We start from the raw sequence: 15,051 nt of genomic DNA on the forward strand, positions 1-15,051 counted from the left end.
TCCAGGATCAGGATCTGGGCCAAAGGCAGCGCTAAACCGTTCTGAGGCACCCAGGCTGCCCTATATAGTCTTCTCTTAAAAATTGTGTTTTTGGGATCCCTGGGTGGCGCAGCGGTTTGGCGCCTGCCTTTGGCCCAGGGCGCGATCCTGGAGACCCGGGATCGAATCCCACATCGGGCTCCCGGTGCATGGAGCCTGCTTCTTCTTCTGCCTGTGTCTCTGCCTCTCTCTCTCTCTCTCTCTCTCTCTGTGACTATCATAAATAAATAAAAAATTTTTTTAAAAAATTGTGTTTTTTTGCGACGCCTGGGTGGCTCAGTGGTTGAGCATCTGCCTTTGGCTCATGGCATGATCCTGGTTTGGGGATCGAGTCCCGCATTGGGCTCCCTGCTAGAATCCTGCTTCTCCCTCTGTGTCTCTGCCTTTCTCCCTGTGTCTCTCATGAATAAATAAATACGATCTTTAAAAAATTGTTTTTTTAACTGTATAAGAAATATAAATAATCATTAAAGAAATTAAGATAACATGCAAAAGCATTCAGAAGAAAATAAAAAAGTACTATATACCACAAAGAGATAAACAGAGTTACTACTTTGGGAGTATATCCTTCCAGTTATTTTTTGATGCTGGGACACCCATACTTAAATATCTTTTTACATATTTGAGATCATATTTATCCCATGGTGGCTTGCTTTTTTTCACTTTTTTACAAGCTTCTAATGAACATTTCTGACCAAAAAGAATGTCAATTTTGATACTATTTCCCTTGTTTTTCAGGTTTTAAATTTTTAATTATATTTTGCATAAATAATGCATGCCCATGGTACAAAATTCACAAAGGACAAAAGGATGTCTTTCCCTGTCCTCTGTAACACAGTTCCCTTACAAGAGGCAAGCTGTGTTCCCAGTTTCTTGATTCTCTCTATATTTATAAACACTTAATTTTTATTCTCTCTCACAAATGACAGCATTCCATTTCATTGTCCTGCACCTTACTGTTTTCTCTCAACATCTTAGAATATTCCTTGTCAATCCACAAAGAGCTGGCTCATTTATTTACATGGTACACAGTACTTTGCTGTGCAGGGTTACCATAATTTTGCTGAGTATTTAGGTTGCTTCTAATCTTGTAGTATTAGCAAGGAAGACCGCAATAATTATCTTTATTCCTATATGTGTATGATAAATACTTATGTCACAGAATATGCAGATTAAAAATTTCTCTAACAAGTTCAAATTGCCTTGGATGGAGATAGTCATGTGCAAGAATGCCTACTTCCTCATATAGTTGACATCGTTGTGCGTTGTATTTTTCATGCTTTCAATCTGATATATATTCAATCAGAGAAAGAGAGACAGAGACTGAGAGATCATTTTTAAGGTATTGGCTCATATGACTGTGGGAGTTAGCAAGTCCAAAATATTCAGGGTGGGCCAGCAAGGCAGAGACCCAGAGAAGAGCCAATATTGAAGTTCAAGTCTAAAGGCCATCTGCTAGCAGAATTCTTGCTTACTTGGGGGAGGTCAGTCTCTTTGTTCTATTCAGACCTTCAACTGATTGGATGAGACCGATGCACATTAGGGAGGGCAATCTATTTTACTCAAAGTCCACAGATTTAAATATTAATCTCACCCAAACATCCAGAATAAAGTTTGACCAAATATCTGGGCACCATGACCCAGCCAAGCTAACACATGAAATAAACCATCAGACCCAGGGAAAATACGAATTGCCTAAGTTCACACAGCCAGCTAGATGGAAGTTTTGGTCTAGATCTAGAACCAAGGATCTCTTTATTTAAGCCCAGTTCAGACTTGTAATTTTAATACCAGTAACACATTTGATGCCACAGAGGGTTCAGTTTAAACAGAGAAACCCTTTTCACCTCTGCTAAACATTTAGAAATCTGATATGATGCCTATCTTTCACCTCATCCCCTTCTGGCCGTGGGGTCAACTCACAGACTCATCTGGGAGAAGGGAGAACCAGCCCTGGGAACTGTTGCTGACATGATGAGGGCCAACTGTGTGGTCAGAGGACTTTTGGGAAAAACAGTAACAACACAAGAATGCAGGAGAATCCTGGAGTGCAGTTTAAGGCAGAATTTACTCATTTTTGAGCCATTTTGTTGTTACTGTTACGTTTTTTGTTTTGTGCGTTGTTTTGTTTTTGTTTTTTTTTGAGGGTGTCTATGAAACAACCACATCAGAAAAAAAACCCAATAACAAAATTCTGTTAATGCTTGTGTCCTTCTGTTTTTATTTTCTCTGTCTGGAAATAAAAGCAAGGGTTTCCTACGTGTGAAAGGATCTTGTCTTTCCAGAACAGACATGTAGGCCCAAAGCTGAGGAAAGAACACACCAAGTGCTACATAATCTTAAGTTGACAGAGTTGCTGGCCAGAGCCAGCCATTGGGGCCCATCCTGCCCTCAGGGTTTACTAAGAGGGATTGGGTTGCTGTGGCTTTTGAGAAGAGGTGCACCCAGGTCTCTACTAATGAGAATTCCCTAAGGAAAAGCCTATGTCAAACCCTGCATCAAGTTCTAAAAACTGGAAAGGAATTCAAAGCTCTTTTTCATAGTCTATCTATCTAGTAGGAAAATACAGGGGGATCCCTGGGTGGCGCAGCGGTTTGGCGCCTGCCTTTGGCCCAGGGCGCGATCCTGGAGACCCGGGATCGAGTCCCACGTCGGGCTCCCGGTGCATAGAGCCTGCTTCTCCCTCTGCCTGTGTCTCTGCCTCTCTCTCTATCTCTCTGTGACTATCATAAATAAATAAAAATTAAAAAAAAAAAAAAAAAAAAAAAGAAAATACAGCACAATGACAACTTTTTAAAATATTAAAAAGAAACCCGATTGGATTCTAGATCTTTCTGTGGCTTTGTGTGACTGTATGATTACAATTTTTGAGGTCTGTCTTCTGAGACACAGGGGAGCTAGGAGACAGAGTGAGGAAGGTGTTCAGAGCTGGACTTCTCTCTTTCCAGGTCACTTTCTCCTCTGGAGTCTGGGAGAAGACTTCTGAATCACGTTTGAGTTTTAAATTCAAAAATAAACAGGACAGTGATTTAAATATTGTAATGAGATGGATCTCTGAAAGTAGTTACAAAGTTGTATTATTTAGGGACCTACTCCATGGTGTGTAAGGAGGGGTTCTGGGGCAGTTGAAAAAATACCACTTCAGGTTTTTATCTTGTGGAGTTTAGGATCTCAAATAAACCATTTACCTGCAAAATAATCCCAGCAGCTGAGAGATGCCAAAGGTTCTGACAGATGACCTTGTGATCTCCCAGGATGCTACAAATCCTTGATCTGCCTGATGGATGTTAGAGCAGACACTGCCTCATTCCTGGCAGTAGCTTCATCATAAATTAGTAATATATCCTTATTTTTCAGAATCTCTATTAGTCAATGACAGCCACACCCCTACTGGTTAGAGGAACAGCAAGGACCAGGCTGCAGGCATTGTTAACTTCATGGAAAGTGGGTACAGACCTTCCTTGACGTCTCTGGGGCTATGTCCCCATAAACACATCATAGGTTGAAAGTATCCTAAGTCAAAAATGCATTTAATACACCTACCCTACTGACCATTACAGCTTAGCGTTGCCTATCTTAGATGGACTCAGAACGCTTACATTAGCCTACACTTGGGCAAAATCATCTAACAAAAGCCTATTTTATAATAAAGTGTTGACTATCTCCTGTAATTTATTGAATACTTTACTGAATGTGAGAAACAGAATGGCTGTATGGGTGCAAAATGGCTCTATCGATTGTCTACCCTCCTGGTTGCCAGGCTGACCAGGGAGCTGTGGCTGGCTGCCGTTGCCCAGCATCATGAGAGAGCATCGAACTGCATATCGTTAGCTCAGGAAAAAGATCAACACTCAAAATTCAGAGTAAGATTTCAACTGAATGCATGTAGTTTTCATACCATTGTAAAGTCAAAATATCCTAACTCAAATTGTAAGTTAGGGGACTGTCTGTACTATTATTGCTCATGTGGTCATTGCAAGAATTAAATTGAGATAAGGCATATAAAATAGTCAGAAATTTGTAAATTGATCAACTATACTCTGTAATGCCAATTATTTAAAATGGTATGTAGACTGCTGAGCATACCTGTTAGGATGGCGGAGCATTCACTAGGCAGGCTACAGTAGCAGCTCTCAAAATGTAGATGTAGGACCCCATTTTGAGGACCTTCTGTGGGGGTTATTGAGGTCAAAACTATTTTTCTAATAACACTAAGACTTTTTCATTTGCCCTTCCCACTGTCACTCAATCATGTGTGTACCCTTGAGTTTTCCAGAAGTACGCAACAGGTGATGAGGTCACAGCTTTGATGTCTAATGAAATGCATGCTTTGGTATTCTTGGCCTTTAAAACTTTTCAGTCTTGATCAGTGTTTGCCAAAGGCTGGAAGTACATGGAAGAGTGAACTACAAAGGGACAGAGGGTGGGACGGCTGGGTTGCTCAGTGGTTGAGCACCCGCCTTTCGCCCAGGGCGTGATCTTGGAGTCCCGGGATCCAGGTTCACATCTGGCTCCCTGCACAGAGCCTGCTCCTCCCTCTGCCTATGTCTCTGCCTCTCTCTGTGTGTCTCTCATAAATAAATAAAATCTTTATAAAAAATAATCTTAAAAAGGAGCACCAATTCTCTCTGTTCTAAGGCTCTAGAAGCTGTGTTGTCTAATGTGGTAGCCACCAGCCACTTGCAGTTATAGAGCTCAGGAAAAGCACCTGGTTCAAAACCAGATGTACTTGGTACAGCAAAAGAATGTAAAATGATCTCGTTAATAACCTTTACAAAGAAATGACACTATTTTGGACCTATCGGGTCAAGTAAAAGCTGTGGTTCATATTAGTTTCTTTCTTTCTTTCTTTCTTTCTTTCTTTCTTTCTTTCTTTCTTTCTTTCTTTCTTTCTTTTTTTTTAACTTTCATGAGGCTATTAGGAAATAAAATGTGGCCTCCGTTACATTTCTTCTGGAGACACAGACTTCACTGCCCATCTCGTTTCCACCACGTGCGAGCTGCTTACTGCCTTCTATGAAGTGTGGGTCACATTAGGGTTGGTGTGAAGGTTGAATGCGAGTAACGTATGTGACGTACTTCGCAATGCATGTGAGTTTGGTGGCTATTATCCAAGGCCGGGGGTTCTCGATGGACGCCGTCAGCGATGGGCCACGTGCTCTCTAAAGGCCCTTCCTCTGCAGCCTAATTCCACTCTGACAATACCAGAACTACGGGTGGCCGAGGCCTGATCCCGCTTTCGGGGGGGACTGCCCTCTTCATAACGAAAAAAAATTTTTTTTAAATGACTCCAGGGGCTGGAAGTGGGACACCTGTATTTAAAATGCACGGAGCCAGGGAAAAAGTTGATAATCCAGCCGGCCTGCGGGCCGCAGAGCCTCCCTTGGCAACCGACGCCGGCGCCCGTTGCTAAGGGCGGAGGACGCGGGCGGGGCGGGAGAGAAGGGAAAACAAGGATGTGGTCCGTCCGCTCTGGCTCTCGGGCGGCAGCCGCTTCCGGTTCTCGGGGCAGCCGGTCCTCCGTCCTACCTTCCCCGGAGGAGCTGTGGGGCGGCGGCGGCGGGTTCCGCCGCGTCGGGAGCCTTCGGAGCCGCAGGTCCAGCTTGGTGGTGGCGGCGGGGGCGGCGGCGGGTCTCCGGCGCGGCGGCGATGCTGAGCTCCCGGGCCCAGGCGGCGGTGACCGCGGCGGACCGCGCCATCCAGCGCTTCCTGCGCACCGGGGCGGCGGTCAGGTGAGCCTTGGGGGGCGGGGCGGCCGGGTCCGGGGCCCCCAGCCTGGGCCTGGGGCGGCCTGGTCGCGGCGCCCGCAGCCCCCGGGGGCGGGAGCGAGCCTTCCCGAGGCTTCGGCGTCGGGCGCGTTCAGGGTGGGCGGACGGGCCTGGGGCCTCCGGCTGCTCGGCGACGCCGTTCTGTCGGGCCTCCCCCGGTGTGCCGGCGCCCCGAATTCTCAGCCCCCCCCCCCCCCCCCCGCCAGCGCCGCCTCCAGCCCTGTCCTTGTCCCCAGAACTTCCAGACACCCTGCGGCTTGAGAAGCCTCGAATCCTGCCGGCGGCCCTCAGACCTCTCGGTGCCCTGCAGGCCTCCCAGGAGCCCTCAGTCCTGCTCGGCGCCCCAGCCCCGGGGCCGCCGCCGTTCCCCGGTGTCGCCGAGCTCCCCAGCCCCGCCGCGGTGCGCACCGCCCTGCAGGGCCGCCCGGACCGGCTCGCCCTGCCCCCACCTCGTCGGTACCCCGAAGCCTGTTGCCGCGCCCCTCCGCCCCCAGTTAAGACAGCCATCCCTTATTCTGCGCGGGTCCTCAGTCTTATTAGCGAATCCCTGTCTTGCAAGGGGCCCGGAACAGATCAGGACCCCTTCACCTGTAGAGGCTTGGAGGCCTGGTAGGGTCTCCCATTCCTGCTAGGGACCCCGATAGTATGGGGCCCCGATCCTGTCAGGGTCCCTGTGTCCCTTCTCTTCTTCTTCATCTTCCCATGGGCTCCAGGCCCGAGGGCTGAACGCTGCACCCCCATTCCTGACCCTAAATGACTTGAGACCTGTTGCTCAGCCTAGCTTCTTTTCGTCTGGAACCGGTGCAGGTTTAAAGAGCTTATTATTCCAGGGCCGGGAGCCCTCAATGGCTGTCCTGTCCAGTGCCCCCATTCTGGAGATGGGAAGCAGGCCTCGAGACGGCTTTGCCTGGGGCCCTGCAGCTGACCTCACCGTAGAGATGGGGGAGAAGACAGATCTTTTTTAACTCCCGGACCCCACTGCCCTCCTTGTGTTGTCAGTTTGCAGAGGAATGGGGGTTTCCGGGGTCACCATTTGACCCTGGGTTTTTTTGTCTATACTTTGCTGAGGACCTGGGCAAGACCTCTCCTCCCTTCCACACTCTGTCCTTTAGTTTCCCTCACGAGGTTTAAGCACAGACTTGGCATGAGTTCAGATCCACACTGCCTCTCTCACTTTGACCAAGTTGGCTACATCTCTTCCATGAAAATGAAGACGATGGGCCGCCTGGGTGGCTCAGTGGTGAGTGTCTGCCTTTGACTCAGGGCGTGATCTGGGGTCCTGGGATCAAGTCCTGCATCAGGTTCCCCACAGGGAGCCTGCTTCTCCCTCTGCTGTTGTCTCTGCCTCTCTCATGAATGAATAAATAAAAAAAGAAAAAGAAAATGAAGATGATATTAGAGACTATCTCTGTCAGGTTGTTTTGAGGCTAAGATTATTACAGTGCCTGGCATATAGTATGCGCCCTTAAATATGAGCATTTGTTCAGGGGATTTAAAGCAGTTGTAAAGTGCTTTAGAATTTCAATGATGGTTTTGTTTTATTTTTAACCTTTCTAGCACTTTGGTTAATATACCTGTTGTGTGGAAGTCAGCACAGTAATGCACTAAGAAATTCAAGAATAACTTTAATGAATGAAGTTCAGATTATGATACCTAATAATTGTTGTGGCTAGCATTTCTTAAGCCCTTAATTTTGCTCTAGTGCTTGTTTAGTCTCAGAACTCCATGAGCTAGGTCTCATGGTCATCCCCATTGTACAAGTGACAAAGCTGAGCTTGAGAAGGTAAGACGATGCTCTAAGGACTAGCAAGAGCCAGAATGGAACCAGATTAATGCAATACCTCTTTCTTTTCTTTTTTCTTTTCTTTACTTTTCTTTTCTTTTCTTTTCTTTCTTTTCTTTTCTTTTTTAAAGATTTTATTTATTTATTCATGAGAGACAGAGAGAGGTGGAGACATAGGCAGAGGGAGACATAGGCTCCATGCAGGGAGCCCGATGTGGGACTCAATCCTCAGATCCAGGATCACGCCCTGAGCCGAACGCAGATGCTGAACCACCTAGCCACCCAGGCCTCTCGCAACACCCCTTTCTTAACCAAGTTCTGTGCACATTTTGTTGACTTGTCTTGGGGAGAATAAAGATTTATTTGGAATTCAGTTAGCAGTTATGTATCATATTGGTTACGACATAGGAAGATGGTGGATGTTGTAGACAGAGTTACTAGCGTTGAATTGAATTGATGTTGACTGAGCTGAACTCAGAACAATAGTCACATGATCCAAATATTGGAATAAGAATATACATATACACATACCAAACACTCATGTACAGTTATCTGTTGGCACACATATATATATTCACACACGTGTTGTTTATTTGGTGGAAATATATAACTTTGTATAAAAACAACGTTTTAAATCGCTGAAATGTCTTTGTAGTAAAAGAATAACTTAAGTGCTTAAGTCAAGAGTTAACTCAAGTTAAGAAAACGTTAATTTAGTAAATACTTAGATTATCATCTGTAATATTGTATGCCTTCTCCCTGTTTAGTAATCTAAAAGATAAATTCACTTATACGTGTTTTCTCCAGTGTCCAATCATTCAGGAAATACTATTAGGAACCTCTTAGGTGCCACGTGTGATCTAGAGACTTGGGATATGTCAGTGAGCAAAACGGACAAAGATCCCTGCCTGCGGGGACTTTGCTCTCCAGTGAGGGAGACAGACAATAACCATAGCTGATAAGTGAATGTTATGTTAGAAGGTGATAAAAAGGGCACCTGGGTGGCTCAGTTGGTGAAACATATGCCTTTGGCTCGGGTCATGATTCCAGGGTTCTGGGATTGAGTTCTGCATTGGGTTCCCTGCTGTGTGAGAGTCTGCTTCTCCCTCTCTCTGCTTGTGCATGCTCTTGTGCTGTCTCTCTGTCAAATAAATAAATAAAATCTTTAACAAAGAAGAAGAAAAAGAACGTAAAGAAAATCCAGACCTACGTAGAAGAGACGAGGAATGCAAGTTCTAATTGTTGGTTAGAAGTGAAGGGGAGGTGAGAGAGCCATGCAGTGATAGGGAGGAGAGCATCCTGGCAGAGGGAGCAGCAGTGCAAAGGCCCTGAGGTAGCCAATATAGTGGCAGCATGGGAGGCAGAGAACCTTCGCCTCCTCTCTGAGTGAGATGGGGCTTCTGTGCCCTGACTTAGATTTTAAATCCTAATGTCTAAACATGCTGATTTTCAAGACATAATTCTATACTGTATTATTAGTTCAAGTTGAAAGTCAGGTGTTTGGTGGGCTAGTCGGTTATTCTAATGAAATGTTATTTCTTCATACCTGTATCTGTATTTACACATATTGTGTTTGTGATGAGGGAAGACAGTAAACCTATTTTCCTTTTTAGATATAAAGTCATGAAGAACTGGGGTGTTATAGGTGGAATTGCTGCTGCTCTTGCCGCAGGAATCTACGTGATTTGGGGTCCCATTACAGAAAGAAAGAAGCGTAGAAAAGGTAAGAATGAGGTCATTATATCATAGTCTGCAGACTTGACCCAACCCGTTATTATTCCAAAACAGTACAAAAAGGGGAGGGTATTTTTGTTCTCTTGGATCTCCAGTTTTGGGGCAGTACTTTCTTTTAAACAGAAATTAATTTTAATGACTCATTATTTTAGGTCCCATAATGAAAAGATTTCTGTCTCTTCCCCTCTAAAATCTTGAGTTTGAGCCATGCTCTGTAATAAAAAAGTTCACATGGCTTAATTGTCTGACTGTTCTTTATATGGCGCTCGTGTTATTCAATAGCACAGCTGACTGGTTGTGTGATGCATTTGTGGTTTCACTGAGTAGCTGCTAGTAAGCTTGTAAGAGTTTCCATTTAACATCTTTAATACAAAACTCTGTTTCCTTATTTTAAAACAGATATGTCGATTAAAATTCAGCCACAGCAAGCAAACCAAAAAAGGGATTGATAGAGCAAAATGGTTGATCATTGCTAAGTCTGGGGGTGGTTATGATTGGAGTTGATTATATATCCTCTCTTCTTTTGTGCATGTTTAAGAACTCTTATAATAAAAAGTTTTTAAAAAATATTTCAGCAGAAAAGGGAAGTATGTCAGATTTTGTTGATCTCTTTGCAGAAAGACTGATCAGAATTGCTATGGTGGTGTCTTTCTAACTGATTACAAGAACAAAATCATTGTCCTGGGGAGCAACAAAAAAACAATTGTTTTCTTCTGTTCTGACATTGCTTTCTTATCAAAGGAGAGAGAGAGAGATGTTATGAAGTGTCTTTGTACACTCAGCGTCAACCAAACTGTGCCAGACACCGTGGTGGTGATCAGAAGTAACACATGATAGGAGACATGTCTGCTGTCACTTACAGGCTTCTGAGGGAGCAGCCCTAGGACCAGGGCTCGGTACGGACAGGATGCCTGGCCCCCTGATGTGTGTGGATAAGGACTTTGCGAGATTGGGATTTTCAGTTTCAGGCTCCAGTACAGAAAGTCTGACTCCTGAATGGGAGAGAAAGAAAGAATTGGGCCAGTGTGATGTGCTTTTCTCTTCTTCTCCCCGCTTTTTTCAGGACTGGTGCCTGGCCTTGTCAACTTAGGGAACACCTGCTTCATGAATTCCCTGCTACAAGGCCTGTCTGCCTGCCCTGCTTTCATCAAGTGGCTGGAAGAGTTTACTACCCAGTACACCAGGGATCAGAAGGAGACCCCACCCCACCAGTATTTATCCTTAACGCTGTTGCACCTCCTCAAAGGTATCTGGCTGGGAATTTAAAGGGGTTTATGTACATTTTGAAAGCAGCAGCCCAGATGACAAGTGAAGGATTAATAGCTTTTGTGTGAAAAAAGATCATGTAGATCATCATGGAAACAAACAAACAAAACCACCAAGGGCCCAGTAGATATGAACAGCTATTAAAAAAAAAATAAAGATGTAACCATTTCTTTTAAAAATTGTCAGTTTATGAACAGCTTTTTAGAAAAGGGAACAGATCCATGCCACTTAAGTATTTTGATTGTATGAAGTACTCTGGTTTGTTAAAGTTTAGAAAAAAGAAGTGTCTTAGCCTAAGTAATAAGGTAGTTCGCAGAAGAAATAGTGCAGGTTGTATTGAGTAGATATAACAAGCGTCTAATAGGTACTCAATTGTTCAATTCAGCCAAAATGGAAGAAATAGAAATAATGTAACAGTGAGGTTAGCTTTGTTTTACCCATCAGCAAAGACTGAAAACTCCCCAGCCCTGCCCTGATGCTGGACAATATATTCAAATGTGCTGCTGGTGGTGTGACACAGGGCCAACTTTCTGGAAAGCAGCTTGGAACTACACGGTGATACCTTGCAAAGTGTCCAGACCATTTGACCTAGGAACTCAGTAGACCGTGGTTGACACTAGCCTGAAATGGAGTTCTTTTTTTTTTTTTTTTTTTTAATTTTATTTATTTATTCATGAGAGAGAGACAGACGCAGAGACACAGGCAGAGGGAGAAGCAGGCTTCATGCAGGCAGCCTGATGTGGGACTCGATCTCAGGACTCCAGGATCATGACCTGAGCCAAAGGCTCAACCACTGAGCCACCCAGACACCCCTGAAATGGCGCTCTCTGAGCAGATGAGTTCAGGAGTGGCCGAGCAGCGACCCTGAGCTGGGAGAGTTCTGTGGAGACAGGCTTGAAACGGGTTTGAAGAAATCACCCATCCCACTTCATTTTTCAACTAGCTTTTTTGCCCGCAGAATAGTTTTTCCTTCCATAACGCCAATTAACGTCCCGAGGACATGCCCCAGAACGCAATTTGGGGAAATGCTGTTAGGTGCACAAAGATTTCCCAGCACCTGGTTATAAGGAAGGGCCTGGGAGGAGAGTTGGTGGGTGTCCAGCAGCAAGAGATCAGTCAGTCAATGAGATATTATGTAGCTATTAGGCATCACCTTTGTAAAGTGTTTTTTGTTGTTTTTGTTGTGTTTTTTTTTTTAATGTGGGAGGGGCATAGGCTATAATGTTGAGTTTAAAAAAAACAGTGTTCAAAATATGTTGTAATTTGATTTCAGCAAAGCAAAGATTTCCACAGATAAAGGTTGGACAGAAAAAGACCCAAATGTTCGCCACAGCCATTTTGGTCTTATGCAGTTGACCTCTCAGAAACATGAAAACGAAACAACAGTATTTCTAGAGCTCTCAACAGCAGGCATGACTCTCACAGTCAGAAAAAAAATTGGGTTTAAAAAACACTCGACTCACTGTTGCTTCACTGAGATATATTCCCGGGTGATCTCAGCCTGACACAGAAAGCAAGTTCTGCTCTTCTGTATAACAAGTGATTAGAAAAGAATTTCTTCTACTACCCTGTTTAAAAAAATATCATTCCCTAGCAGAAAGCTGAAATGTGTACACAGGCAGATAACACAGGTTCAGGAATTGTGGTGTGACCACTGGCTCTCCTCCTCACATGCATGATGTGGGGCTGGGAACCAGAGCCTGTCTGGGTGGCTCCACCTGGAATCTGTGTTCCCTTCCCTGCTTCTGCTTTTCAGGGTCATTTATTTTGGTTTTCAGAGATAATTTGTAATTTGACAAGTAATGCATGAATACATTCTCCTTGTAAAAAATTAAAGCATCACACATAAAGCTACAGTTCCCTTTATCATTGCCCTAATCCTGTTCCCCTCGTTTCTTCCCAAAGTAAAATACAAAAGTGTATCCTCCCAGACTGTTTTCTGTGCATTTTGATAAGTTTCTAAGCACCCATAGAAATGACATACTGATTTTCGTTTATGTTTTTTCATAACCAAATAACAGAATCATATCCGTGTTGGAGAGATATCTGTTTCAGTACAGGTAGCCCTACTTCATTCTTTTTTATTTTTTTCTTTTTGTGAGTTTATTGGTCTTATGTCTTCTGTGGATAACCTCCTCATTCCCATCGCCCAATTTTTTTTTTAAGATTTTATTTATTTATTCATGAGAGACAGAGAGAGAGAGAGATAGGCAGAGACACAGGCAGAGAAAGAAGCAGGCTCCATGCAAGCAAGGAGCCTGACGTGGGACTCGATCCCGGGTCTCCAGGATCACGCCCTGGCCTGAAGGCGGCGCTAAACTGCTGGGTCACTGAGGCTGCCCCCATCACCCACTTTTTAAAAATTGTGGTAAAATTTCTGTAACAGAAGATGTATCGTCCTCACTACTTTTAAGTACACATTTGGGTGGCATTGAGTACATTCACAGTGTTTGACAACCACACTCACTGTTCTTTTCACCAGGGCTTTTCCATTATCCCGTCCTGAAACTCTATCCGACAAGCAGTGATTTTCCATTCTCCTCAATCCCCAGACCCCAGAAACTACTGTGCTTCTTTCTGTCTATGAGTTTGACTTTGTATCTCATAGAAGTAGAATCATAGAGTATTTGTCCTTGTGTGTCTGGATTTCACTCAGCGTGATGTCCTTGAGGTTCATCCACGTTGTAGCACGGGTCAGAATTCCATTCCTTTTTAAGGCTTAATATGAACAATACTGCATTGTATGTACATACTACCTTTTGTTCATTCATTAGTCAAGGGACATTTGGATTGTTTCCACCGTCAGCTACTGTGAATAATGCTGCTGTGAACATGGGTGTACAGGTATCTACTTGTCCCTGCTTTTAATTCTTTTGGGTATATACCTAGAAGGGGAATTGCTGGACCAGATGGTAATTCTGTTTAATTTTTTTGAGGATGCATCATACTGGTTTCCAGGGCAGCTGTACCATTTTGTATTTCCCACCCCTCTGACAGTGCACGAAGGGTTCCTACTCTCCACATGCTTGCCAACACTTGTTATTGTCTGTCTTTTGGATAGTAGCCATCATGGGTGTGAAGTGAAATCTCATTGTGGTTTTGATCTGCATTTCCCTACTGATAAGTGAGGTTGAACAGGAGTTGTTATGTGTTTCTGGCTGTGTGTATAGTTTTTTGTGTGTCTTTTTTATAAATGTCTATTCAAGTCCCTTGTCCATTTTGGAATTGGGTTGTCTTTGTTTTCACTGTTGAGTTCAGGGGTTCTTCATACGTTCTGGATCTCAGTCCCTTAGCAGATATGTGATCTGCAAACCTCATTCACTTTCACAGTGGCACAGTATCCATATGGGCAAGATAATATTATTTAGTTATTTGCTTCCAGGGTCTTGTTGGTGTAAACAGGCCGCAGTGAATATTATTGTTTGTGCCCTAGTTCACACGAGCCCATCTCCCTAGCATAGATCCTGAGAAAGTCAGATTGCTAGAATATGAATTGTAGGATATGAAAAGTAGTAGACACTGCTGAATTTCCCCACAGCATTTTAGGCAAAATTAGGCTAAAGGGGACATTCAAATTTTCCTTAGGAGGGAAAAAGCTAATAGACAGGCTACCTGAGGAGTGTAGGAGGAACAAGGGAAGGAGGGTACAAATCTGGAGGGTTCAAATCTGACACCAGGGCATATCTACAGTGATCAGATGAGCCTCAGGACTTAGCATTGGCTACCAGGGCTGCTGCTTCTCCACAGGTTACCACCCAGGGTCACCACCAAGTCCAGGTAGGGATGGAGGTGGTATTGCTGAAGAACCTCCCAAGCGAGAGCCTGAAGGATTCAAAGGAAGGTCTCAAGTTCACTAACTGCAAAGCAAAGAGAAGAAAGAGGCTGGTTTAGTTCTCCTAGAGGTTATTGAACTTGGGAAGCTGCACTGAGGTGGCAGGCCCCTGTGTTTTTATCTCCCACACTCTAGCAATACCAGTCCAATGAAATATAGTGTGGAAGGGGCCACGAGCAAGATCAGGAACCAGCAGACTATGGCCTGTGAGCCACATCTGTGTCACTGCTTTTGTCAGTAAAGTTTTATTGCAACAGCCCGCCCATTTCCTTGCTCTTTATGGGTGCCTTGGTGCTATAACAGCAGAGTCAGATAGGGGCTGCAGAGCCTCCAAAGCCAAAAATATCTCCTGTCTGACCCTTGACAGAAAAAGTTTGTCAACCCTTGATGTAGCTGTAATTATAAACTCAAATCATAAACCAAACTTGGATTTTTGCTTATTAAGCTTGATTCTACTTATGGTTGAAAAGTAAACTGGGGCGCCTGGCTGGCTCGGTTGAATGAATGTCGTTCTTGATCTTGGCTCAGGTGTTGATCTCATGATCATGAATGCAATCCCCGCAATGGGCTCCATGCTGGGTGTGGAGCCTACATTAAAAAAAAAAAAAAAAAAGGAAAAGAAAAGAAAA

General features: G+C 44.2%; 1 protein-coding gene across 3 annotated transcripts in view; it reads left to right on the forward strand.

The window, feature by feature from the left end:
* Positions 1–5,560: 5,560 nt before the first annotated feature.
* Positions 5,561–15,051, forward strand: part of USP30 (ubiquitin specific peptidase 30) — a 28,006-nt gene continuing 18,515 nt past the window's right edge. For 2 of the 3 annotated variants that reach the window (XM_041729166.1, XM_041729167.1), the window contains exons 1-3: positions 5,562–5,771; positions 9,204–9,313; positions 10,388–10,570. In XM_041729166.1, the coding sequence (XP_041585100.1) occupies positions 5,689–5,771; positions 9,204–9,313; positions 10,388–10,570 (376 nt within the window). In that variant the 5' untranslated portion in view covers positions 5,562–5,688. Of the gene's footprint in view, positions 5,772–9,203; positions 9,314–10,387; positions 10,571–15,051 lie in introns of all 3 variants that reach the window. The other variant, XM_041729168.1, reaches the window with a different exon arrangement.

The sequence above is a fragment of the Vulpes lagopus genome, chromosome 14 (assembly GCF_018345385.1).
Source record: "Vulpes lagopus strain Blue_001 chromosome 14, ASM1834538v1, whole genome shotgun sequence".
Taxonomy (NCBI): domain Eukaryota; kingdom Metazoa; phylum Chordata; class Mammalia; order Carnivora; family Canidae; genus Vulpes; species Vulpes lagopus.